This window comes from Nestor notabilis, unplaced genomic scaffold (assembly GCF_000696875.1).
Source record: "Nestor notabilis isolate BGI_N333 unplaced genomic scaffold, ASM69687v1 scaffold19940, whole genome shotgun sequence".
NCBI classification, from domain to species: domain Eukaryota; kingdom Metazoa; phylum Chordata; class Aves; order Psittaciformes; family Psittacidae; genus Nestor; species Nestor notabilis.
Window position 1 is genome coordinate 37799 of NW_009910912.1, and position 25119 is coordinate 62917.

General features: G+C 42.0%; 1 protein-coding gene across 1 annotated transcript; it reads right to left on the reverse strand.

Annotated features, from left to right (window-relative positions):
• Positions 1 to 14260: 14260 nt before the first annotated feature.
• On the reverse strand, positions 14261 to 24379 carry LEO1 (Leo1, Paf1/RNA polymerase II complex component, homolog (S. cerevisiae); the record flags this gene model as incomplete). The annotated part of the gene is made up of 11 exons (XM_010012258.1): positions 14261 to 14536; positions 18003 to 18100; positions 18366 to 18552; positions 18861 to 18996; positions 19557 to 19691; positions 19976 to 20070; positions 20408 to 20492; positions 21921 to 22066; positions 22444 to 22538; positions 23284 to 23391; positions 23654 to 24379. Coding segments are annotated over 11 exons (1916 nt in total), but the record flags the coding sequence as incomplete, so codon positions are not given.
• Positions 24380 to 25119: the final 740 nt, after the last annotated feature.

The following is a 25119-nucleotide window of genomic DNA, read 5'->3' on the forward strand; positions in this document are numbered from 1 at the left end:
TATGGGGCTGCACTAACAGGAACAGATCTAGGTCTTAATATTAATACTATTAAAAGCAAGAAAGATAAGATCAGGCTTGTGTTTAAGGGCAGACCTGCGCGGCACAGAGTCCCACGCGCAGTTGCATCACCATGAGGAGAGGTTCACTCAGTTCCAGAAGCTGGGACGAGAAGCCAAGGGTGGAGAGGGGAACGCTGCCACCAAAGTGCCCACACCGTGGAACTGCACCCGCAGCAGCCCACTGCAGGAGCAGCCTGTCCTTCCCGCACCTTCACACTAACCAGCACACCGGCGGCAGTGCTGACCCCTGAGAGCCCTCCCAAGCCAGGCACTGAAGAAGAGCCTTCAAGCCACAGCACATCCCTTCAAGGGAAGCCTCCTCTCCACTTCTCTTCCATGTGAAATAGGTGACCATGGGAAAGAACAGCATTACGGGAGGTTATCCTGCCAGTGGTGCCTCCTAAGCTCTGCACACCAACGACAGCATCCTGGAGCACGGCCAGGATCACCGCTTCACATCCTCTGCTTCCCACAACCTTTCTTCACAGATCTAAGGGGACCCACATCTCCTCAATGACTGTTTCAAAACGGAGACAAGAGTGGATGTACCTAAAATACCACAGAAACCAACATTTCCAGGAGGCATCTCAACGCCAAGGAAGCAGTGCTGGGCTGGCAGAGCAGGGGTTAACCGGCTGCTTCGGCCACTCACCATACCAAGAAGTGCTGGGTTAAAACACTCCAGAAGCTGCTTGGAGAAGCTGTAGTGCTTGAGGGACAAGGTAGTGCACGACAGGCGGGGGCTGCGAGATGCCTGTGGAGAACAGCCTGCCAGATGTGAGGAAACCACATCTGCAATGCAAATTGGCTGTGCACAGGCAAGTTATCATCCTGGACAGATGGGCAGGCCTGCTCTTCCATCACTTCTGATGGGGAAGCTGGGATTTTCACCACAGATGCTCGTGCCCAGCAGCCAGGGGAGGGATGAAACAGCTATTTCAAATGCAATTCAACACAGATTCCTCTGGGGAAAAATCCAGATCCCGGGGGTCTCCCTGCCACTCCTGACGTACCCATCCCTGCTACTGCCTGCCTTCACCAAGATCAACACCCAAGCCACCCACCAACATCAGAAGGTGTTTTGATGCTGCAATATCCCCAGCAAACTGACTCCAGCACTGGGGAAGAAAAAAGGCTGCTCCCATGGGGAGGCTGTGTCAAACTGGGCAGGCGACAGGGATAACCATAGGTGGAAGATAACAAAAGGTCTTTCTTAAGTGCAGTTTTACACAGTGCCCTCAGTATTTGATATGTAGACCATTTATCAGTATCATAAAAGGTTTATACTCATCGCATTAACGTAAGCATTGAATGAGTAACTTACCTGGCCCAGAAAACAGGAAGAAACACAAACCCCACAAGCCCTGACGAATGTATAAACGTGTCACATCCAGCAGCAAACAAACTTTATATAGAAAAACCATGAGACACACCATGTCTTCACCCCAACAACAGACCTGCCACACACTTTGAACCTAAACTTCCTGCTTCCTACAGCTGCTGCAGCAAGGGGCAGGAAGGCATGACTGCAGTGCACGAGAGCTGATTAAAGCGGTCTGTTGGTGGCAGGGCTGTGTCCAGCTGTGCGCTGCAGCACCGGCAGACACCCGCTCCCCGAGCAAACAGTGAACCCACCGGCTTCTGCTGGAGGCCATCCCAGCGCCCCGCCAGCCCCAGGGGTTGTGTAAGCCCAGCTCTGGGCACAGTCAGACAGTTACCTGAAGTCACCACGTTCAATGAGCCCTTCCGTGGGCATAACCCTGTCCAACCTGTGGGCAAAGTGACCGGTAACACCTTTAACGTGCACACGGGCTCTCCATGGTTTCACTCATTATAAGGCTTCAACTGGGAACTGTTTTAAGAGCACTTCAAGCCTTTACCAACCTTCCAGGCTCTCACGTCCCCCCCTGTACCACCTGTGAGGAGCACAGGAAACCTTTGTACCTGCACCAAAGGGCAGTGAAGCAGAAAAGCCCCCTCAGCGAGCTGCTGCACAGGAGCACATCAACCTCGGGCTGGTCAAACACATTACGTGATAAGGAACAGCAACAGTCACTGAATAATTTATGTGATAAACTGTTTCTGCAGCATTTAATCAGCTCACTGGCTACCATTATTTCTGCTGAATCAACAGCCCCCATCAGAGCATATGCTCTAGTGAAAACAAGCAACACTGTGACAGGTTAGGAAAGACATTTACTAAATTAAATGCACACCCCACTTGCTCTGCTGAGCCATAATGCGGTACATACATGGAAATCCAAGCAGCTAAATGCTTACTTCTCCTGAAGTGGCTCTCTGAGCATACACAATCTGTCCCTCCAAGGTTTTTCCATTAACATGCCCGTGTGTGGAGCTATAAATCAAACTGAAAGAGAACAGAGCAGGCCAGCAGAAGAGCAAGAGAAAGAACATACACCGCAGGCTGTTTTGCAAAAGGTGGTGATTAACTATTATCAGTTAAAAGCAGTCGCAGACACAGCTATTCCGCACCTCAGCGGTCTGCAACAGAGGGCTGGGGAAGCGGAAGGAGGTTGGAGAGAAACAAGGTGTTGAGCTGCTCTTGAAAACAGACATGGCAATTTTAAAGAGATTAAAACCATTGCTAAATACACACTTGGATTCAGAATTTACTACAAGCAGGAAAAACCCAACAGTACTGACTTCTGCAGAGAAGTAGGACCCAAAGCAAAGGAGGGGTTGCAGCAGTGAAGCACAGAAAGTGCCCTGGCAAGACAGGGGTCTGCACAGCTGCCCTGGTGTGCACAACTGGCTGCCCACATCCAGCACAGGAAGGGCATTTACACGAGCATCCCTCCACTGCAGAATGTAGGACCCGGGATTAGCTGGGGGTTGGAAATTACTAGGCCTTTACTACAAACATTGCCCAGGGAGAGCCCTCCTACAAACCCCAAACCCCTTCCTTGCTGCCACCTTTCTCCAAAGGCAGCTGTGCTCCACTCTTCTTGTCATACAGCTGGCAGACGTTCAGAAGAAGAACGAACTGAACAGATGATGATTTGATCAGCACCGATCATGAAGAGCATGCACACTAAGCAAGCCCCCATACTGGCACTAAACTCCATGGAAACACCCCTGTGGAATCACCTTGGTAGATCCGGCAGCAAAAAAAATCACTGCTTCATGTGTTTTCCCAAAGGTGCACGGCTTTAGGCAAAGGGAATCCCAGCATTCGCTGGGATCTTCAGTGCAATGTATGAATATTCCCCACAAATTTGGTATGAATAGCACACAAACTCCCAACTCCCATGTGCACGCAGAAGGAAACTCATTTCGTACCCCGACCGAGCCGAGGTGACAGTAGGTTCACAGCAACACCCCAGACCAACAGACGATGCTGGTGCAGTGAATCAGTTCGGAGCACGCCAGCGCGCATGACGAGGCAGGAGAGCTGCCAGCTGCCCTTCGGCTGCTGGAGCAGCTCCTCTCTGCACAAACACTGGCACGACACCCACTTGCTATCTGGCAACAGCAGATTTTACACTGCTCGACGCTGCTGTGAAATACAGGAACCATTTTAGAGCATAAAGTCACACGTAACAGGTTTAACCAAAGCTGCGTATTTTCCTGCTATGGAAACCAGTCACAAGGACCAGAAAGCTGCCCAAAGACAAGAATTAGGTGTGCTGCTCTCTCCTAATCTGCCCTGTTCCCTTCTGAAACCCTAAAACTGATGAACGGCGACATGGACTAGCTAATGCCAGCCCACAGCAGCAATCCCAGCTTTTCACATCAAAGCTCTGCCAATACATTATCAGGGGTCACACCAAAGCACAGAGATCTTTCAGCTGCCACCTCCAGATGACCTTGTGCAATGCGCTGCCTTACTTCATCTTCACCAAACAGACTCCCCACATACAGACAGACAACAGACCTTTACGCTGTAAGGCCTTAACACATGGTTTGGTTGGGTTTTTTCTCCAGAGGCAGGAATAATCCAGAAGTCCAAGCAAATGGGAGCTGGCAAGAGCTTGGTGGCCCACAACAGAGTAAGACAGATACTGCTATATCGAGAAAAAAGCTCAAAAAGCAGCTATGAAAGCAGTAGCTTGCCCTTGCCTATTAAACGTAGAAAATGTTCTGACTGAAGCTGTAGCAGAAGGTGAGCTGAGACTCAGAAAACCTCTGGGAAACTGGAGACAGCCAAACAACACAATCATCACCAGGCATTTACAGGTTAAAACGTGTCAGGAAGGCTTACGCCAAGTTTATCCTGTCTCGGAGCATGGAGGTCCACGTCCGAACTCAAACAGGTTTAGGTTCTATGAATCTAAACCCACTGGTGTTTCATGCTGAGCAACCCAAGAACCAAAGCACTCAGTATTCCGTACTGCAGAATTCTGGCGTTACAGATTTGCTACTCTGTGCATCTCAGCAATCATTTCCCTACTTCCTAAACATTTAAGTGAACTCTTATGGGATTTGTAAGCTATGCTCCCATCCATCCAACACCAGGCCCCCCTGCCATGTCACACCACAGCCCTAAACTCACAACCTGAGCCTCAGAGAGGCTTCACACACAGGCTAAACCCGAATGCTATCAACAGCCACACGCTCATAGGATCCTTCCCATAAACTGACTACCTTGGAGCAGAGTAACATTGCACCTTGCCTGAAAAACACTTCACAGACCCTAACTTGTGCAACGGCCAAGTATTTCCTATGTAGAAAAGCACAGCCTTGCCCTGCAAGAGCAGAAATACACCAGGAAGCTCAGCCCTCGAGATGGAATGATAAACAAAAGACTAAGCAGGGAAGACACGCTGGTGGCAGGTCCGCAGGGCACAGGGGGCACGAGGAGCATCCGCACGAGCACCAGGCTCCGCGCCCCAGCCCAGCAGCTTGGTCAAATTGGAGGGGGAAGCACCACAGAGTTTTGTTGTGAATCCAAATGACTTCTCAGCCTAAATCACATTGGTATGTGCTAAAAATGCCCAGGGCTTTCTTAATGCAAGTGTTCAGTTTATTTTACAGTCTTTTTTGTTACCAGCTTTAAAATACATATATTTATACGGTTTAGAAAGAACCATCTGGAATCACATCCTGAAAAACACATCCTTCTGGCAGGCAACTCGTGTACTTCTGAGTAATTAGTGTGTGTTTACAGAAAGGCAGGGCATGCTTAGGTTTCTTCCTTTGTGAGCCCACTCTTCATTAATTACCACATTTCCCAAAGAGTGAGAAATAACGTTCTGCCTCTCTCAAACTCAGCTGCAACGAACCCCTGTGTACAAGGCCAAGACACGATGCACACTACAAATGTCTGTGACTTGTGCCTTCATTCCTTGCACAGCTTCTGTACATTTCCCTTCCGTGCTGGTCCTGCATGGCTCATGGACAGGCAGTGCCTGCAAGCACTGCAGGCTCACACAGCCACAGCTTCATCCAGCAAAGCCCCTCTCCAGACTAACCACCTGCCAAGAGTTCTGCCACGTCTCTGCCTCCAAAAGCAAAGGATTTTTTTACCATCTATTTTAGGCTTCCTTTCATTTTAAAGCTTTCAGGTTTTTGAAACACTTACACAACCTGATGTAAGAAACATCTAAAAGCTGGACCCCTTCAAAACGCCGATTTACCTGAAAACTCTAATAACTTCTGCAAGCTGTATAGTCTTTAAATGTTACCATCACAGCCTGCTGAAGAAAATGTGTTTGCTCCAAGTTCAGGCCTGCAGCACACAATGCATCTGTCTTAAACTGCTCCCAGAGATCCCCAGCGCAGTTGTGACACCTTCTCAACTGTCAAAGAGTTTGAGTTCTCACTTCTAGTGCTCTGGCAATAGCAGTTGATCCACCAGCGCACCTTGGACGATGTTGTGTAACAACAGAAACCTGTCTGGCCTAGGAAGGTCTGGAGAGATTTAATGAGATGTTGTGAAAGGTAGGCAAAAAGGAAACCAAACCCAAACCCAGGGATAAAGATAGGCTTGAAAGGAGTTTATGAAACACATCTCAAAAAAATTTCTTCCCTTAAAACACTTCCTTCCAGCTTATCTGGGAAGTGTTCTTGCTATGCAGCCAAGTGTATTCCAGATACAAACTACTGTCATATCCAGTGCTACACATAGAACCATGAACTGTTCCAAGCACCCAGCTCAGCACTCTGAACCTTTTCCCATCTGCAGCCTCAGTATTTAGCAGTCCTATCAGCTCTTCTGCCCACCCAACATCAGCCTACTCCCGGCTGGTCAGCTTTTCTGAGTTACGTGGTGTGGATTCCTTGTAAGTTCAGAGACAGAGACCAGATTCAGAAATGCTGCTCTGCACAGCTTTGTGACTTCTGCAGAGGTGTAAGCATATCCACTGAACATACTGCAAACCACAGTGCGTTACACATTGCCACAATTCACATGACATCAACCCAGAATTGCCCTTAGCAAATGTCACTGTTACACGTATTAAGGACATTCAAATGACTTGAAAAAGCTCGGATAATCCTGCTTACTCAAAAACTTTGCTGGCAAACTGAAGGAAAAGTCCTCCTAGAACTTAAAACTACAGGAGCAGAGGTAGGAAATAACAGAGGAAAATGGCAGCCCCGATGTCCAGTGAAGTGCCAAATTACAGATGACCCAAGTCCTCAACCTGGCAGTGCAACATTCCCAGGTTCAGTTTTCTGCAGCATCTAGTAATGTCATGCTGTGGAAGGACTAAATTTTACTACAGAGAAACACATACATGGTGGTACCTGCTACACGTCAGCAGCTACTCCAGGTTTAGTGTTTGAGAATGTCTGAGTGCCCGAATAATCCTATTAAGTTCTGAGAGATCAAACGGGATTTGTAAAAGGGTAACATACCCACAGATTAGTGAAATGGTCTCAGTTTCAGTGTGGTCACTTTGCAATCATGTTCCAAAAGCATTTTCATCCATAGATATAAAGAAAGTTTTTGACCATGTCCAGAGACATTAGAATTATATGGATTATATACAGTCATAAATATGAACATAGATATATATAAATACTTGGGAATGGTACTCATACAACACCAATCCCCTCTTATCTACCCCTCAAATTTTGACTCACTTACTGATACAGGTTCTCCCACAGCCATAATATCAACAAAGAGAACACATCAACAGAGCCCAGTATATTTTTCTTAGCAAAGGAAAGCCCATCAATATTCTCCAGTAATTAACTTCTCTAAACAAGGTTTTCTTCAGAAGGAAAAGATACTATTAAAATGCCAGTTGTTTAAGCAAAGTCCATGGTGATGTTATCCACTATTAACTGGTGGTGAATCTGAAATGATGCACTGATGCAAGTGTCTTCAACCCAGTACACAGCTGTAGAGAAGTCCCCTCATCCTGGCCTACACCTTCTTCAAGGGGGGTGGTGATCTTTGCTGGCAACCAGCAACAGGACATGGGGAAACAAATGAAGATGCACCAGGGGAAGTTCAGGTTGGAAATTAGGAGAAGGTTCTTCACTGAGAGGGTGGTTGGTCACTGAAAAGGCTCCCCAGGGAAGTGGTCACAGCACCAAACCTGGCGGAGTTCAAGGAGTGTCTGATGATGCTCTTAAGAGAGAAGGTTTAGCTTTAGGTAGTCCTGTGAGGAGCAGGGACTTGGATTTGATGATCCTTATGGGTCCCACCTTCAGATAGTCTGTGATTCTACATGCCTAACCCCATCTGCAATTAGAGCAATTAACAGTTTCCCAGAGCTCATTGGTGACGAGGTCCTTAACAATAGCTTAGATATGAAACTTCCAAGTCTTTGGTCTTAATTCTTTGTGCTCTGCCACTACCATGAACATAGCACCGAGCTCACAACAGAAAAGCCTCCACCCAAGGCAACTGTGAACGAACAGCTTCCAAATTAAAAGAGAGTCCACTTCGACCACAGGGGAAAATACAGCTCAGAGCACTGAGCTGACTGTTTGCAGCATCAAACCACCACCACCATCACCTGAAGGACAGGAAGGGGCTCTTCTGAAGGAGCTTTTTACCACCCCCTATTAAAAAAAACACTCAGAAAATCAGCCACCTGCCAGCAGAGATCCTGGGAAAACATTACCTAAATGGTTACAGCAGACACAAACCTAATTATCAACCAGACAAGCACCATAAATAACCTAAATAGATGCACAGATGTTACTTCTGAGATAAGAACAGGGGCAGTCAGAGCTGCAGAAAGCTCTGGATCTCATTCAGCCAATATAGGACAACTCCTGCTATCCTTGAATATTAATTCCCTTGCCCTCTAATTTTTTCATCCCATTGCAATTAAGTATTAAACTCAGACATGCATATTTTACTTTTCTATATACAGCAACATCCTATCGGGCATGTCTGCAGAGGAAGGGCAGCCGAAGTCAGCTGGCTGCCAAGATAAAAATCAATATATTGTCTGTGTGCATCCCACTTTGACTCAGTGGATAGCAATGCCTTAAGGGTGCTGTGATCAGCTGGATTTAAACCTCATAGAAGCTGACTGGGTGACAGAACTCAGTACCTGTTAGAATGCTGCATTCCTTTCTCTGGGCTCTGTTGGACCATATTCAAGACGTGCCCATATGGCCTGTATTGCTGCTCGCTGGCTTGTCCTATAAATCGCTGGAGAAGTTTCAGTACAGACCTGAAATTAATACTGACAGCAACCAGGCACATCCTGTAACTGCACACTTCACTGGGTGCTGAAATGAAGACCAATTTGTCTTGGTAACTTTAGAGAACAGCTAGTAACAAATTCCTGTATCTTCTACTGAAGATATTTATCCATCTTTCTTCCCAAGCACGCTTTATTTGTACATCCTACTTAAGAAAACTTATTTCTTCAGGGAATCTGATCCCCCCCACTCTTACCTGAAATGAGTAATTCCTCTCTTTTTATAGCAATGCCTGCTCACGCAGTGACAGGTCAAGGCTGAGTTAGTGTTTCCACTGTACAACACATTTCTTGAATCTTTTACAAGCCTACCATAAATACTCACCAGGGGCTGCAACAGCCTTTTACACCCTGATTAGATCAACAGGCAGATTTTTTCCATAAGACAGCTTTCACATCCTAGACTGTGTGCCTGCATTTCATTGAGTTAAAGGTTCTGGAAGCTGACCATTTTATCTCTACAATGCTTTAGGCTGGCTATCCTTCCCCATAAGCCCAAACACTTCTGCAAGTGTCAATCGTCCTTAAAAACCACAGGCCTGTCAAGTCAACTTGCTGACTTGAAGGTTGTTCCCCCTCTAAATTAATTTCCATTCATTGTTACAGAAGACCACTGCAATGCCCATCTTATGTATATTAGACCATTTATACACAGCTGGACTGTTAGAAAACTTACATGCTTTCCTGAAACTATAACTTGAAGGTTTAGCTCTTTTGCAAACGAGGGAGGTTGCTACGGGTTTAAATGCCTTTACTGTAGGTACTGCAAGAGTTTGATCTCTATCCTATGTTCTCCCACTAGGTTGATCAAAATGTAGTTAGTCCCAAAATAAGAACACGTTCTAGTCATTTTCGTAAGACTGATTTAAGAACCCAAACGTATCTGGGCCCAAATTTGCATTTACATTAGACTATAGCTGTCTATGTTCAATAACACACTGGTGTAAGTTCTAGGAAGAGGAACATCATCTACATCCCAAGGCAATTCACAGAACTGTTGGAAAGGGTAACAGGCAAACACTTCTAGTCAGTAAGCTAACACTCCACTATTTCTGTCCCTGTTATTTAAGCCTCTTGTTCCATCATGAGACACGAAGCTGTAAGTGAGCACCAATGCTTCTCAAAACGATGGTAGATGTTTTGCATTTCTTTCCAAAGGAAGAATATTCTCATTTCCTTTCCTAATCACCAGGAACACCTGTACTGAAAGGAACACCACAGAAAATTCGATCCAAAAGACACATTACTGATTACTGCGACGAGGTAGGTATGGAAAAGGGTAATAACTCAAATGGTGTTAATTTTAATACAAATGCCTGAATGAAAGGGCTGGCACCGCTGTTACCAAAACCCTATTGTTTATTTCCTTTACACGTTGAAAGTGAGAGTGCTTCTTCAGTGTCCATGTATAGTTTCCAAAAATGGATTTATCGCAAGATCAAGGAGTTTTACTGTAAGAACTTGTCCTGTACAGAATGTTTATCATGTATCTGTACACGTCATGAGAAGAAAACCTCAGAAAAACTGCCAAATTACCAGGCTAAGATTAGCACCTCAGCTCCACGGTTACATACTGAAGTGAGGTGTCTTGCACAGAACAGGAAAAGCATCAAACAATATAAAATGAGAGATAATCTGACTCAGTCAAGGATATAAAGAAGAGGGTATGTTAGTTAATACTTCCACCGTTTTGTAAGATTTTATTTATCTTTAATTTACAATAAAGAAAAAATACAACATGGATATGATTCCATGACTAACAGTAACTGCATGAATGCAACTGCTTCCCAGCAAATTTCAACATAACCCAGAGACATGAAGCTATGTTTGTTGGTAAACTGGCTCCACCACCTCTCATTTCTTCAAGACTAAGCCTTAATGGAAAAAACCCCACTTTCTGAAGTTAAGCTTCCACTTTAATAACTGCCTTTTTCCAAATATCAGCCTGTAAGATTCATATAGGCTTTTAAAGCATAAAAATAGCCTTTAAAAGCACCACCAAAACCCTCAAGAAACCAAAAGTCTTTTCAAAAGGATTCTTCTCAAAGAACTTTTTTTTAAATAAAAAGGCTTTGCGTCAGATAATCATTTCAGCAGATTCACTTAATTTTATGTTATTTTCTCAATTACTTAGTTTATATAATTCCCCAGAATGAGCAGGAGTTTTAAAGCAACTAAAGATACAAGCTGGTAATCAATACCAGTTTGCAGCTTTTCTGCAAGTCTTTCATGTCCAGACAGGTAGGAAAAAACCCCAGCTCAAGCCAAAGGGCATCACTAGGCAACAGCAGGTATTAGTCACAAGCTCTCCAAGAAGCACTTCCAAGGCAAGTTACAGGCAGGTTCCTGAGCGTTAGAGTAGCCTATGTATGTTTCACAAGTGTAAGACAGTACATCTCTTACAGCAAAAACTAGAAGAACATTTATCAGAAGCAGATCATCTTCTCAATCATTCCCACCTAACAATCTCTATGTAATCAACACTCAGAGAGCTTCATTAGCAGTCTAATGCTGTTATACAAAGGCACTCTGCTAGAATGGCCTGACACTAAGGACCCCTGTGCCTCCTGGTTGAGAAATAAATACCCATGACTTCATAGGAAAGTCACCATCTCATGTTTAACACGTTCCTCAGGCTGCAGCTTATTATCAGAGCTGAGCTAAAACTTGCTGCCCTATACAGGATCTGTCCTGCTTCCCCTTGCACCACCTCAAGGCACAGATGACTCCTCACTGGTGCCAGCTCTGGCAGCTACACCAGTAGAAAACTACTCACTTCTTTCTGTATGGGTAAGGGTAAGTTTTCAAAAAAAGCCAAGTCAATGTCTACCTCTGCCAAAGAGATCACCCTTCCCTGATTTCCCCCAGTCGTGGCCACACCGGCTCCCTGGGCTGGCGGATGCTCACATGGCAGTAAGACAGTCAGTCCTGCGGGCATGCCTGGCAGAACACACAGCTCAGCAGAAAAGACACTGCCTGCCAGTTTAGCAAGTTGACTCACTGAGCTGGGCTACCTATCGCCAAACCTGCTGCTAGAAGAGAGGGACTGCATGAGCAGCTGCTCTTTTCAATGGGGACTCCCTGATCCGTCATGTGTGCTGAAACACGAAATCCATGCCAAGTTGCACGGCCAGGATGGAGAAAAATGGATAGTGGAAAATGCTACAAGGTACTAGAAAGAAAACTCCAGATTAACAGTTGGAAACCAGGATAAAGCTGAAGAATATACTTGAAAACAAAACACTAGACAGCCAAGAACAGCTTTGAGTGACTGCTTCAACAGAATTTATCCTGCATCCTGCCACTAGCCACAAAATCCAGTACTCAAGAGAGCTTAGTATCAGCTCTTCAAAGAAACTTTCTTTGTTGGAAGTTGTTCAAACCATGCCCTTTCTGAAAGAAGTATTCTGACCAGCCAGTACAAGAGTAAACACAGTTCAATCCACGTTCTCTTAACTTTGGCTTAGTATGTTTAATTTGGGTAAAATGAAACAATTCCAAGTAATTCTCTCATACTGGAGGCTGGGAAAAGGGATAGCAGAAACTGTCTTCAAGTTAAGTAAAACTATACATTAGACTCACAACTAAGAAAATACGGTGGATAAGGCTAAGTTCATTCAAGTGACTTTAATTACACAATGACTGTTAAACTAGTTTGAGAAAACACTGTCCAAAATTCCATGTGTAAAGAAGACTTTAAAAAAGCAACTTACAAAGGACAACGGTGCAAAAAAATTACTTCTTTTCATCTTCGTAATCCACAAAAAGCCTATTTTTTGGAACCTAAAGTGGAGTACTTAATACACTCTAGTGGAGTACTCCACTAAAGGCTTAGTCAGCATCAAACCTACGAAAGTGATTAAAACATTTTCACTCTTAGGAGTGTAGTCAAAATAAAAACAGCCAACACTTAATTGAACTGACATAAAAGCAAACACATTACCAATGAAAAAGCAGTGTGTTTCCACACAGCAAATTTGTTGTTTAAGAGGTATGTGGGAGGTTTTTATGTGAAACTACAGTATGTTACATCCCAATGGAATGAGTCCCTTTCTAAGCAGCTGGCTTCTTCCTGAGAAGGTTACGAGTGGAAAGCAGGTAACCTCAAGTAAGGAATCAGTCTCCCAGCAGAGGTCTGAACTAAGAGGATTACAGGGTCAAAATTCCAGCAGATGGAGAAAGGTTTTATCTGCACATTAAAGAGGCACAGGAACTCTTAGATAACAATTTAATTATAGAAAAAACCCACAACAGTTTCTCAGGCACTCAGACTTCCGAGTTGGTATTTTTCACTTTGTTTTCGTACTTGCAAATGTCTACACTGCAGTCAGCTGCTCAGCAGAATATATTAACACAGAGCTCCGTCCTACTGCAGCTAGAACACTTCCTGTACCTTCCAGGCAGGAGAAATTGAGGTACAGTACTTTGACAAGCTATTATCCTAATTAAAGATGACAAACCCAAGATGTCCACGTTGAAAGCTGCATCCCAAAGAATCAGAGAATGTCACAAGAGCAAAATGCTGACTATGAGGCACTTGCTTTCTACTGTTTTCAAAGAGGCATTAAGCTAGTTCTGTTTTCTTTCTGTTACCTTATTTAAGTTGCATCCAAACTCCGTAGGACTGTGTGGAAAGACAGTTAAAAAAGCAACACAGGTAACACCCGAATGCTCTCTCATCAACAAGAAAAGCTACATATGGGATATTTCATCTTGGAAAGAAAGCATGGAAAAGTTCAGATAGTTCTTGTAGCCTTTCCCCACTTTACAACTGGTGTTGTACCATCAAATAAGGTGTTTAGAAATAGTGTAAAAGCAGCAAGATTCTGTCCAGAACATTCACCTCCAGTGACTTCCCAGCTAAATAAACCTATTTATAAAACCAAGCAGGAACAACAGGAAACAGAACCATAAGGATTACAAGAGATTATGCGCCACTATTATTAGGATGCATTTTTGCATTATGGTTCATTTCACCTTTTAAAGGAGACTTTCATCTCTGCTGGCAGAAATTTCTTAGTTTTGTTTAAGTAAGTGCTTTTACTCTGACGTTTACATCACTAGCATGTGCCTATTATTATTGCTGTTATTGCTAATGCTCAGGCAAGATGCAGATTTTCATTCTGGGCTTCAATGCATGAAAAATAAATGTCTTATTTGATGAGTGAACTATTCTAACTGCAGGAACTTCATAGTCAAGCATGGTAAGAAATACTTTTAGTCATCAAAATTTACCAGGATAGTGATGTACTGTCCATAGTCACCAGGAAATATGTAATATCTACAAATAAAGCAGAATTGTACTGGACCATTCAAATGTTCTTCCAACCCTACCATACAAATGGTAAGCTAAATCGACATACCCTTGTCAGGGAAACTTACCATTTAAGCATCCTGTAAAGATCAGAATGTTTTCTCCTGAAGGATACGGTAAAAATCACTGATTAATTCACTTGGATAATCAATTACTACAGTTCTCAAAACTGAGATGTACTGTGTGAGATAACAAATGGCGCTGCAACAATCCCTGGTGCACTAGTTGCTGCAGTAAGAGAAAAAGCTTAAAAAGTAAAAGGAAGTCAAAAAACTTTATTCACATCAGAAACTCAGACTTCAATGGAATTTTCCTTTATCAAAATAACCCCATTATGGTTACTTACATCTTCGCTGTAAGAGAACTGTACAATATATATATAAATATATGTATAAAAAAAAAAATCAACTTCTGTGCTTCCTTAATATTAATCATCATCATCTTCCTCTTCATCACTGATCACATATTTCTTATGCTTCTTACTTGCTTTGTCATCATCCTCTGCTTTTCTCTTTCCAGAAGGTTCACCTTCCTAAAGCAAAAAAAGGACAAAACTCAACATACTTTGAGCTCAAATAGAAGACTCAGAAGAACAACAAAAAGACCTCGAAGTCTTTCTTGTAAGAAAAGCAAAATTATTAGGTGTAGTTTTTCCATTTTGTGTACTGTGATGCAAGACTGCTTATGGATCAGTACTTTAAGTTCAGTAAACGTTTACTACCAGTATCAAGGCCCAGCCTAAGTAGGTCCATAATACATTTGCAGCTCCACTTACGTCAACAGACATGCAACCATATCTTCACACTGAACTGTGGCACGGTAGTAATTTATGCCATAATCTGGATTAATGAAATATGCAATATCGTTCTCAGCAAGTTTTACAAGCACGGGTAATTCCTAGAATTTGTAGTGAATTTCTCAACATGCAGCAGCTTTCTCTTCAGGCAGCCTGTGCAGCTTTGCTCAGTTTTCAGACCATTGACACTTGTATGCCCAAAGTGAGAGCTACTGAGGCAAAGAAGAAATTCAGTAACTGGGTAGGCATTTGTTTGCTTGTTAAAAAAAAATCCCAAACCAGCAACTAAATCACTCTCTGGCATAAAGCAAAAAGATTGATGAGCTCAGTTTAAAGCCTCCTTCCAAACAACATTTTAAATCAGATTGCTATGAAAATGTTTCATCAAACTACAAATCACCAGTTATTAATGCAAAACTCATCAATTTTGACATGAAGTACAAGTGGTAACTCCATTATTGTTTAAAAAGAAGAGCATCTTAAAAAATACCCTCAGGTCTGAGCAAGCTCATCCCTTTTTCCATTTTTTGGTTTAGGGGTGGGGTTTTTTGGTTGATTTCTTTTTAAAACAACACATATTACTTGGATCTTAAGAAGCAGCAAAGATTGAGTTACAGAACTTTAACAAATTATTGGAGTTTCAGAACTCTAATGGTTAAGTTCTGATGTAAAGCATTTATCCTACATTGAGTTAGCACAGTGAGAATCTAGGAAAGGAATTTTAAGCACGGAAAACAGATATTAGTAGGGGTGGAAATCTCAATGATAGCTTCTTCCTCAAAACAAGCATTCTCTTGTAATCTAGCCAGGCTATTGTTAAATGATTCATCTTCCTGGTTAGCAGAATATGCCCATTACTTACAGTAACAGTAAAACTACTTGCCATGTGTTGATAAAATATATTAATAGCAGATTGACGTTTTCAGTAATGGTAGCAAATTATTATCAGGACAAAGATTTGTGCTGTATTGTTGACTGACAGCACATAAAAGTCTGTGTGTGAGGAAGCCCATGTTTCATGTATGTGCATACATACTACAAATACCATACTTCCTACGTGGTGACTGAAAGTAAGCAGTGACGATGCACCCTGGGGTTCTTTCATAACACTGCAGCACCCCTCCGTGGCCCTGATGGGAATATTACCTGTAAGTCATGTAACTTTAAAATGGAGGCTATTGTTTCTCAAGCAGAGAGAAATGCTGTTGACTAGACCTGTTCTTATGAGACTGGAAACGCAAAGTCCTGCCATTGCTGTATCATGAACTAGCAGCTATTCAGTTTCTACTGACAAACACTAACAGAGCTCACAAAATTAGTTTTGTCCATATGCCTCGCTATGGCTGTCTCTAGGACTGCTGTCATATTTTCTGAATTATTAACATTTCCTCGATGTATAATAAAAAGCCAGAATCTGTGTCTTACTAACTTCTACTTCTGTGTCATATTAGGGCAAATAGTCAGTGTACAGTGTAAGAGGAGTAGTCACAGCAGCAAGAACATGCATTCAGAATGCAGCAAACAAAAAGGCTCAGAAGTAAGACATGACTCCCGAGAAGTTTACAGGAAGCACAGTATAGAAATCCAAGTAAGAGCAAATTTACTCCTTCAAAAATTAAGATTTCTGTCATTATGGAGGTATGTGTCATACTGAAAATGATGTCCTATGTCAGTCATTTAAAAACAACTTTGGAATTCCAGCAGCTGTGATTACAGAAGTCTGACATGCATTCATTCACTAGAAGGACACAGAGCAAGCTACACTGCAAAATTACTCTTTAAAGAAAAGGTTTTATCACAGAAACCTCTAAAATTCAAGGATAAGGTTTTAGCCACTTCAGCAGCTATTAAAACATCACGCTAGTTATGACTGTAGGAAATCAGATGAAAGACTGAAACAGTAAAACAGGACAGGAAGATTAATCAAACTAACAAGCCAATGTAAAAACATCTCTCATACCTATAAGGTAGTAATAACAACCTGTTAAGCTAACTTAGGTTGTATTTATTATTCTGCCACGTAAGTGATGGTGCCTATCAGCAGAGCCAGGTGTGTCCAGAGTGCCACTCCTAAGCCAATCTTTGCTTGAGAGCAGTGCAAGCACAGCTGCAACTCAAGGCTGCACTAGACCAATCAACAGCAAGATTACAGTAATACAGAACTGGTGATGTCTCAAAGAAAGAAAACTCATGGGCTACTAAACCCAATTAGGCCAAACACCTGACCCAATCCACTGCCCTCTTGAACAGGGCAGTGGGAAGCCAGCGTCAGTTGCCAGGTGTCATGAATTCCAAAATTCCCTCTTCTTTCAGCTTCCCAAGGTTCACAGTAAAAGCCCTATGGCTCTTTGCCACAGAGGCATATTACACTGAGGAGCAAGGGTCAGGAAAATAGACTACACAGGTATAGCTGATACAGGACAGAGTCCATATACCTCCTGGTTTCACTTCTGTCACTGGATGATGATAGTAAAGTTTTAATCTCAGAAATGGCAGCTGTCAATTTTCAAAAGTGCTGCACTGCAGTGCTCTGTCAGAAGTCCCATTACTTGAAATGAACTATGCCTCAAGACATGATGTACACGAAGATTCACCTGCTTAAACCCAGCAGTGATAAATTACAAACCAATAAACCACAATTTCAGAAGAGGAAACAGCACCACTGCTGTAGCTAACACTTAACTTGACCATGGCCTAATGTTTAGGACAGTACTTGGGCGATGGATAACATCTGTTTAGTAATGGATATTAACTCTTCTTTCCTCATGTTTGGTTTTTCTTTTTAACTCTTCTGTTTTAAAGGAGAAGAAATACTATGTCAAAATGCTTCTGCCATTTACGTAATAAACAGGAGAGGACCATGTAGCTTAGGAGATAACACAGCATTAGGATATGGACAGTAAACCTTCTTACTTCTTGCGTAATTCTGGTAAAGTCATTTTACATAACTTTACATAATTTTTTCCATCTTTAAATCAGCAATAACAACAGTGACCTCCTTTGGGAATCACTCAGGTCTATGAACTGATGCAGTGCGTAAGAAACTGGTGATTATTTGCCATGGAAAGCATGCCAAGTCAAATAATTCATTAATCAGAGCAGAAATGAAAGTACAAAAGTCTCAGCTTTAAGAAACAGATCTAGTGTAGAAAATGTTCCTGACGGGAAAATTAGCAGCTTAAGAACAAAATCCTTTTCTTACCTCATCACTAGTAAGTTTCTTTGCCTTGAGTAGTCTTTGTGTTTTATCTTCATCTGAGCCTTCATCGCTGTCAGAAGAGTAGATTCTAGCACGTTCCTCTGCAGAGAAAAATTCAAAGACAAATAGTTATCTGAAATTGGTGAGGAAGAGAGAATATTAAAAATAATTCTCCTAAATTTAGTCCACAGAAAGCTGGCAGAATCTAAGTCCAGAGTAAACAAAATAAACTTACATGAACTCAATTCATGTCTGATCATGTATCAAATCAACTGGCAAAATACAGTATCAGCAGGACTCTACCAAGAAATTAATCCATCTGAATCACACAGGCCCTACTTACATCCTGTTAAGGTTTATTATTACCTCTGATGCCACCTTTGTATCTGTTTTTGATAGCTGCTAGACTGATTGCATCATCTCCCTCATCCTCTTCATCGTAGCGGTCAGGCTCCAAATAATTTGCACTCAGACCACGCTGATGCTGCTTCTCCCGCATTCTTCGCTGCTGAGATTCTCTGCGAATAGAAGCTCTTAATCTCTCCTCTTCTTTCTGTCCAAAGAAACAAGGAATATATAAAGATTGAGGGGAAAAATCCCCAAACCAACCAACTGAAGAGAAACTTGTATTCCACTCTAGCTTTTGAAATAAGGTCACGGCAGCGTAAAGACTGTACATATTCTGATTTTTGTTGTGGTATGTAAGGTTAAGCAAACTGCACCCGTGGCTAAAAACTCTTGTCTATAACTCCAAAATACACTCGATTTTTCATAAAGTCATAAAATGTCCAGAAATGTTCAGCTATCTTAGGGGTTTTTTTAGATTACATCAGCAGATAAGAGAGTTCCCTGCCACAATACCTTAATCATTTCTGTCCGCTGAGACTCTGGATCCCGACCTGCCATTGGCAGAATACGGATTTTCTGGGTCTTTGAGCATCTATCTGCCAGAGACAGAGTCATCTTCCTGTGAGTGGCACTGTCTGTAGAGTGTGGCCTGTTAAAAAAAAAGCTACGGGTTAAATACTTCTCCAAGGAACATCAGTCAGACCAGCACACTAAAGATTTCAAAGATTCACCTACAGTGATGGAGGTGCACCTTATGTGCATTGTAACAGCTACTGGAGACATCAATTCCTCTCTCAACAAAGCATCTGCAGTCTACTACCAGCCTACATAATCATCGTCACATTTCACATCAATAGCCCAGGATGTAATCATCAGCTTGATAGCAACTGTGCATCAAACGAAAGGTTAATTTCAGGGAATATTCCTTCTGATTCAGATGAGGACTTACACTTAAAAATGCAAATTAAAATATATATTACAAAATACATGTAGCCTACATATTGCAGTGAATGGCATATTAACCTTTCAAACTGGGACACCTAATTTAGGACAAATCTTAGTGAAATGCCGACTTTGGAAAATAGCACATTCTTATCGAACAGTTACACTCAGCAAGTTTAGAAACTAGTATGTCTAATCTTTACATACTAGTTACAGCACTTAATTGCAAAGGAAGTATCAACATCTGATATAGAATAGCATGTTTACCTGAAGGTTAATTTTGTCTTGAAAACAGCCTGTCCTTGCAGACCTGTCCCTTGTCTGATAAACAAATGGTTGTGATCTCCCTGTAATGGCGCCTTGTACACGTCAAAGACTTCGTTGCCCAAGTGAAGAGACATGCTTAAAAGAGATTCATATAGCAATTATTTGATAAAGCCCCCCCAGTCTATTTTTTGCCTCATTTCTAAATGGAGAAAGCCTTCACGTTTTCTTTTCAAATATAGCCAATAATTATACTTCAATCCAAACTAAACAGAGCATAAAATTTTCTAAGCACTGAGACTAAAATAATTTCTGCTGTGCAGAACTGATATCAAAGTTTGTTGACCTTCCAATTTTGCAAGCCATAGCGTTTCACTGGAAAAACAACTGTATTCCTTCAGTAGCACAAAGTCTAAACTAACCTTCCATCTGACCACTTGACTATCCGTGCATTACTTTCTCTGATCTCGTTCCCTTCCTCATCTCGTCGCATCCGCCATCGTATTGTGTTTTCTACCTGTGGGGAAAAAAACCAACACACTTTTTCTAACTCACAGTAAGGAAGACTGTGGGTAAAATATACTCCACAGGTCAAGAATTACAGTTAGAAAGGCTAGATTATTTGCTGCAGCATGCAAGGAAATGAAAGTGAAAGGTATTGCTTTTATAGGTGAAATGCAGCTGTAAAGCTGTTATTTATTACTAAAATGGATCAACTCTCCTCAGTGCTGAACTGGTCCACGATTTCATGATCTGAACCAGAACTCAAAACACCATTCAAATATACCTGAAATAGACTCTGAAAAAATATGTCTAGATGCGTGTAAAAGAGATAAGGAAACTTAACGTTATACCTTGAGCTTTAACCTTGTTCTACCCTCTTCATCAAGCATCTCCTCATCTTCAAATTCATCTTCGTAATACTGGGGGTCAAAAGGTCTGCAATAAATGATATAATAGTCTTTATTCTTCTAAAAATTAATCCAGCTGATTCCAGAGTTGTGCAAAATAACAGGTGCTTGAAAGGTTTAAATCATACACTGCACACAATGGCAGGCACTGCAGCTGTGAGACAGCCACTTCTGCAGTAATGTCATTTACCGCATTGATCTGACACCACAGGAGGCCTCCCCAAGCACCTTCACTACCATCCGTTACAGCCACTTGAACATTCAGGCCCTGTAAATGGCTCTAGCTAAAGAAAGCAAGTGAGCCTCAGAAAATACTATTTCCTTAGACTCAGGGTAACGAGGTCAGGGTAAAGTCTGTACAATATGGTATAGATTTTTTTCCAGAGAAAAAAAAAAATGAAATTTTATAAATGTGGCGAATTAGGGATTTTCTAAAAGCACAGTCTTTGTCATTTTTGTTGACCTTTAATCTCAAAACCAACCAAAGGGAAAAGAAGATGAGATTGATTTTCCTCTCTTCCTTCAAAAAACCTGACGACTAGGCTGGGAGTGAGTGTGGGAAGGCCACTCCCGAGCCTCCTTCCTAATAGTTTCCAGGCTGCTGCAAGGGAGGGAAGTGATAAACAGACTCTGCTACTGTACAATCCTATTTTCGGTCCTGTCTGACCCCCAAAGATCCCCAGGATTTCCCTCACTGATTAGAGCCGCTAACTGGATTCTTAACAGCTCTCTCCTGAAACAGTCTATAGCATGAAAGCCAGGAAGAATGATTTAGCTAATGCATAACAACCCCAATGCTACACCACCAGCTAATAAGACACCTATTAAACAGCGCAACGTAGCTGCTTAAGAAAGCACTCAAAGAGATGGCTTTGACAGCACTTGGCTAGAAGTGCTGAAGGTAGAATTTAGGGTCAAATCTAACATCACAAGCAACTCTAATAATTTACTTGGTTTCTCCTTATAAATTCCAGAAAATTTTTGTAGCTTGGGTGAGGCAAAAAGGAAAATAAGTAACCAGCCCCTTCATAGTTAAATAGCACATTTAGCATGTGCAAATAAGAAAGGGCTCATTCTAAAATTGAAAATGATGGTTTTGTTACTCAAAAGTGCATTAAGATGCTGTCCATTTGGCTTTTACATATCTGAGAGCCTGAACCTATGTTTAAGATTCAACTGAAATAGGATATGCTTTCAGTTAAATCATATTTTTGTTTGGTTTTTAAAGACAAAAGGTTATTAAATCAAGCTGAAACCTAAGATCATCAGAAAATTACTTGGCACTTAATTAGGTAACAGCAATATAAATTACTATTGACTGATCACAACCAGAAGTGTGCATCTTAATGTCAACCATTTTAAATATGGCCAACATATTGAACTGTATTACTAAAATAAAAGCAATACAGGGAAACACTAAAGAAACGTATCAATCACATATTTAATGTGCAATTACCTGGGCTCCACACTAAGGAAGTTGGGCAGCTTCACAAAATACAAATCATTACCCAAGTCTGTGTTTACTTTTGGTATTTCTACTTCTATTCTAGTCTCTGGAATAGGCTCTTCTTCCTGTTGTTCTTGACTCAGTCCATTCTCATCCTAATGAAAAAAAGGAGAAGAGGAGCATAAGCAAAAATACATCTACCTGGCAACTGTTGCTTTAGTAAGCACTTACATTAGCTTAAAGAAATGTCATCCATGTGCAGAGAAAAGAGATCAGGAAGATTTGGGTAAAAGAACTTGAAAGTGTCAGTGAAAGCAATTCAAGTCAGCATTTTTATATCCTACTTAATGTGAACGCAAATACCAGTGTAAACCCAAGAGACCAAAAGACAGTAAGGAAACAGCAAAGGAGCTGACACACAGCTTTCAGCTTAATGCTGTTACTCTTTTTCACGAAAATATTATCATAATCAGTGTCCTACATTTCAGAGTAGAACCTCATGTTAATTATTTCAAAAGTCAGCTCTACTCACAATGGGCTGTCCTGGAGTTGGTGGCTTATCTTCTCCATCACTCCCTGAGGAAATGTCATCTGCACCTCCAAATAGGTCCATGACATCTGCATGCTCTTGAGCAGAAAAATTGCTATTTTAAAATACACATATACGTGTACACACCCCCCTACATGCAAACACACTTACAGGAAAATAAAATTAACACATCATTCACTTTTATTGCCACTTAAAATCACCTACAAAGGCTAAAAATTACAAATGTTTATGAAGCACATGCTATTCTCTTATCCCAAAAACCAGTTTTCCCCGTGTATTTTTAAGCTAAGGATTGAAGGTATGTTTTCCTGGAAAGACTCTATCAAGCAACAGAATCTAGCTGAAAAATGGCAACAGAAGAATTAAGAGCATAAGATCATCTTTTACTCAAGTAAACAAATAAATGTAACCAGCAACTTCATTAACACATTTCAGAGGTTTTACTTCTCAGAAGAGTCAACACCTCTTTCTCAGCCAGCTAAACATCACAAAAACTTGGGTTCTCTGGGCTGCTCTGATTAGACGCACCATTTCTTACCACCACTCAGTAAAAATGTATGAAACAACATTCACAAAAGGAAAGCTCTGTCTCTCATGGAGGAAACCAAAATACTGATACAGCCAACTAGAGATAATCAGGAGAAATACAGCATGTACCTCCCCACACAGAATTCTTGCTGGCTGTTTTCTTATTTCCATGGCACTGCAGTTACACCATCTAGCAAGCACTATGAATTTCATCACGTTCTATAGAAGACGAATGTCGTGCTTAAGATGGGGATTTAAAGAACCAGACCCCCAAAAAACAATGCCACCATTTACCTTTCTGTCCTTCTGTATCACTGTCTGCTTCCGAATCTGATGCAATGGGTTTCTTTCGCTTCATTCGCAGGACTTCATCTTCGCTGTCACTGCCCCTTGCAGACTCTACTGAGGAGCACAATTATTCTCAGCAAATTAAAAACTTTGTTCCACATATTTTTAAATTCCTTTGTATTAACAAGTTGATTCGGATGAAAAGGAATTTAAAAGTACTGCATAAAAAAAAAAACATTACAAAGATAACTGCAGTTGAAAAGCTGCACGATTAATGCCTTTACAGTGAAGTCTGAATCTATTCAGGCCAATATAAATGAAACAAGAAAGAGAGATCAAACCAGAAGCAAACCATTACTACCGTATTCTGTCCTACCAGATTTGTGCTCTTGGTCCTCCTCATCAGAGTGCTGGGCCCGTTCATCATCGTCAGAGTTCTGTATCTTCTCCTCGTCAGAGTGCTGGGCCCTTTCATCATCATCTGAGTTCTGCATCTTCTCCTCATCAGAGGCCTGTGGCCTCTCCTCATCATCAGAGTTCTGCATTTTCTCCTCGTCTGAGTTCTGGAGTCTTTCCTCATCATCAGATACCTGCGGCCTTTCATCTTCATCAGAGTTCTGCGCTTTTTCCTCATCGTCAGAGTTCTGCTGTCTCTCCTCATCATCAGAGTTCTGCTGTCTCTCCTCATCATCTGACTGATCGCTTTTGTCCTCCTTGCCCCACTTCTCATCCTCTGAATGGGCTTTTTCAGAACCATCTCCCTCTGAATGATGACTGCCTTCATCAGACCCATGCCCACGATCATCATCCTCATCATCATGAGCGGCTTCTGAAGCACTGTGCTGGTCCACATCTGACTGGTCATTATCTTCATGCTCAGAATGTCCTGAAGCTTCAGAGCGATTGTAGGATCTTTCGGAGTGGTTGTCACTCCCTGTGTGATGGGATGCCCCTTCATCCTCACTGTCGTCTCCAAATAACTCCTTATTACTAGGTTTTACTGCCTCTCTGTCATCGTCCTGGTCACTGTCACTTCCAGAAGCATTACTACCAGAGCCAGCATTCTCCTGGTCAGACTCAGATTCAGATCCAGAGTCGGAATCTGCAAAGCAAACATCACCTTTCAAGAGTTAAAATGTCCCTACAAGGATGTGGGTATGATACTGGGCTTTGTTTTAAAACAAACAAAAACTCCCAAACCCAGAAAGAGAATCTACAGAGAATGGTAAGAAAGACATATGACAGTCACCTAAAACAGTAAAATAGAGTGTCTAATAAAGGCACAGTCAATGAAAGACACAATGAAAAATGACGGGTGCCACATAAAGTTTCAAACCACAAGCTACTAAGATTCTAAAGCTGTAAAAAGAATAAGTGATTACACAAAAGAAAATAAAATGTGAAACACTGATTCCTTAAAATAGATCTGATGCCTTAAAATATATAAATACATATATACGAGATCCTACAACTGTGAAACTGCCACCATGCCTTTCACCCAAGTTAGCTCTCTGAGGTACCCTGACTCCTCATTACAATGGAGCTACTCTTGAACGCTGAGGCTGGCGGGTGCCGTTTCAAACGGGGCAAAAAAGGAACACTTGCCTTGAAAAGTGACTTACAGAAGCCGACACAAGCATTTTAAAAGCATACAAAGGAGTTAAACCGGGAGGTGCTCCATCTGCTCTGTTCTTCTCTACACGCTGATGACAGCTCTCCAGCTTGGATGCTGGTGACACCTTCTCTAGACAACGAGGGGCAAACCGGGCACCCCCCGCACCCCACGCCCGGAGCCCTCCGAGCACGCAAGAGACGGGCGCTGCCCCGTTCGGAAGCACTCCC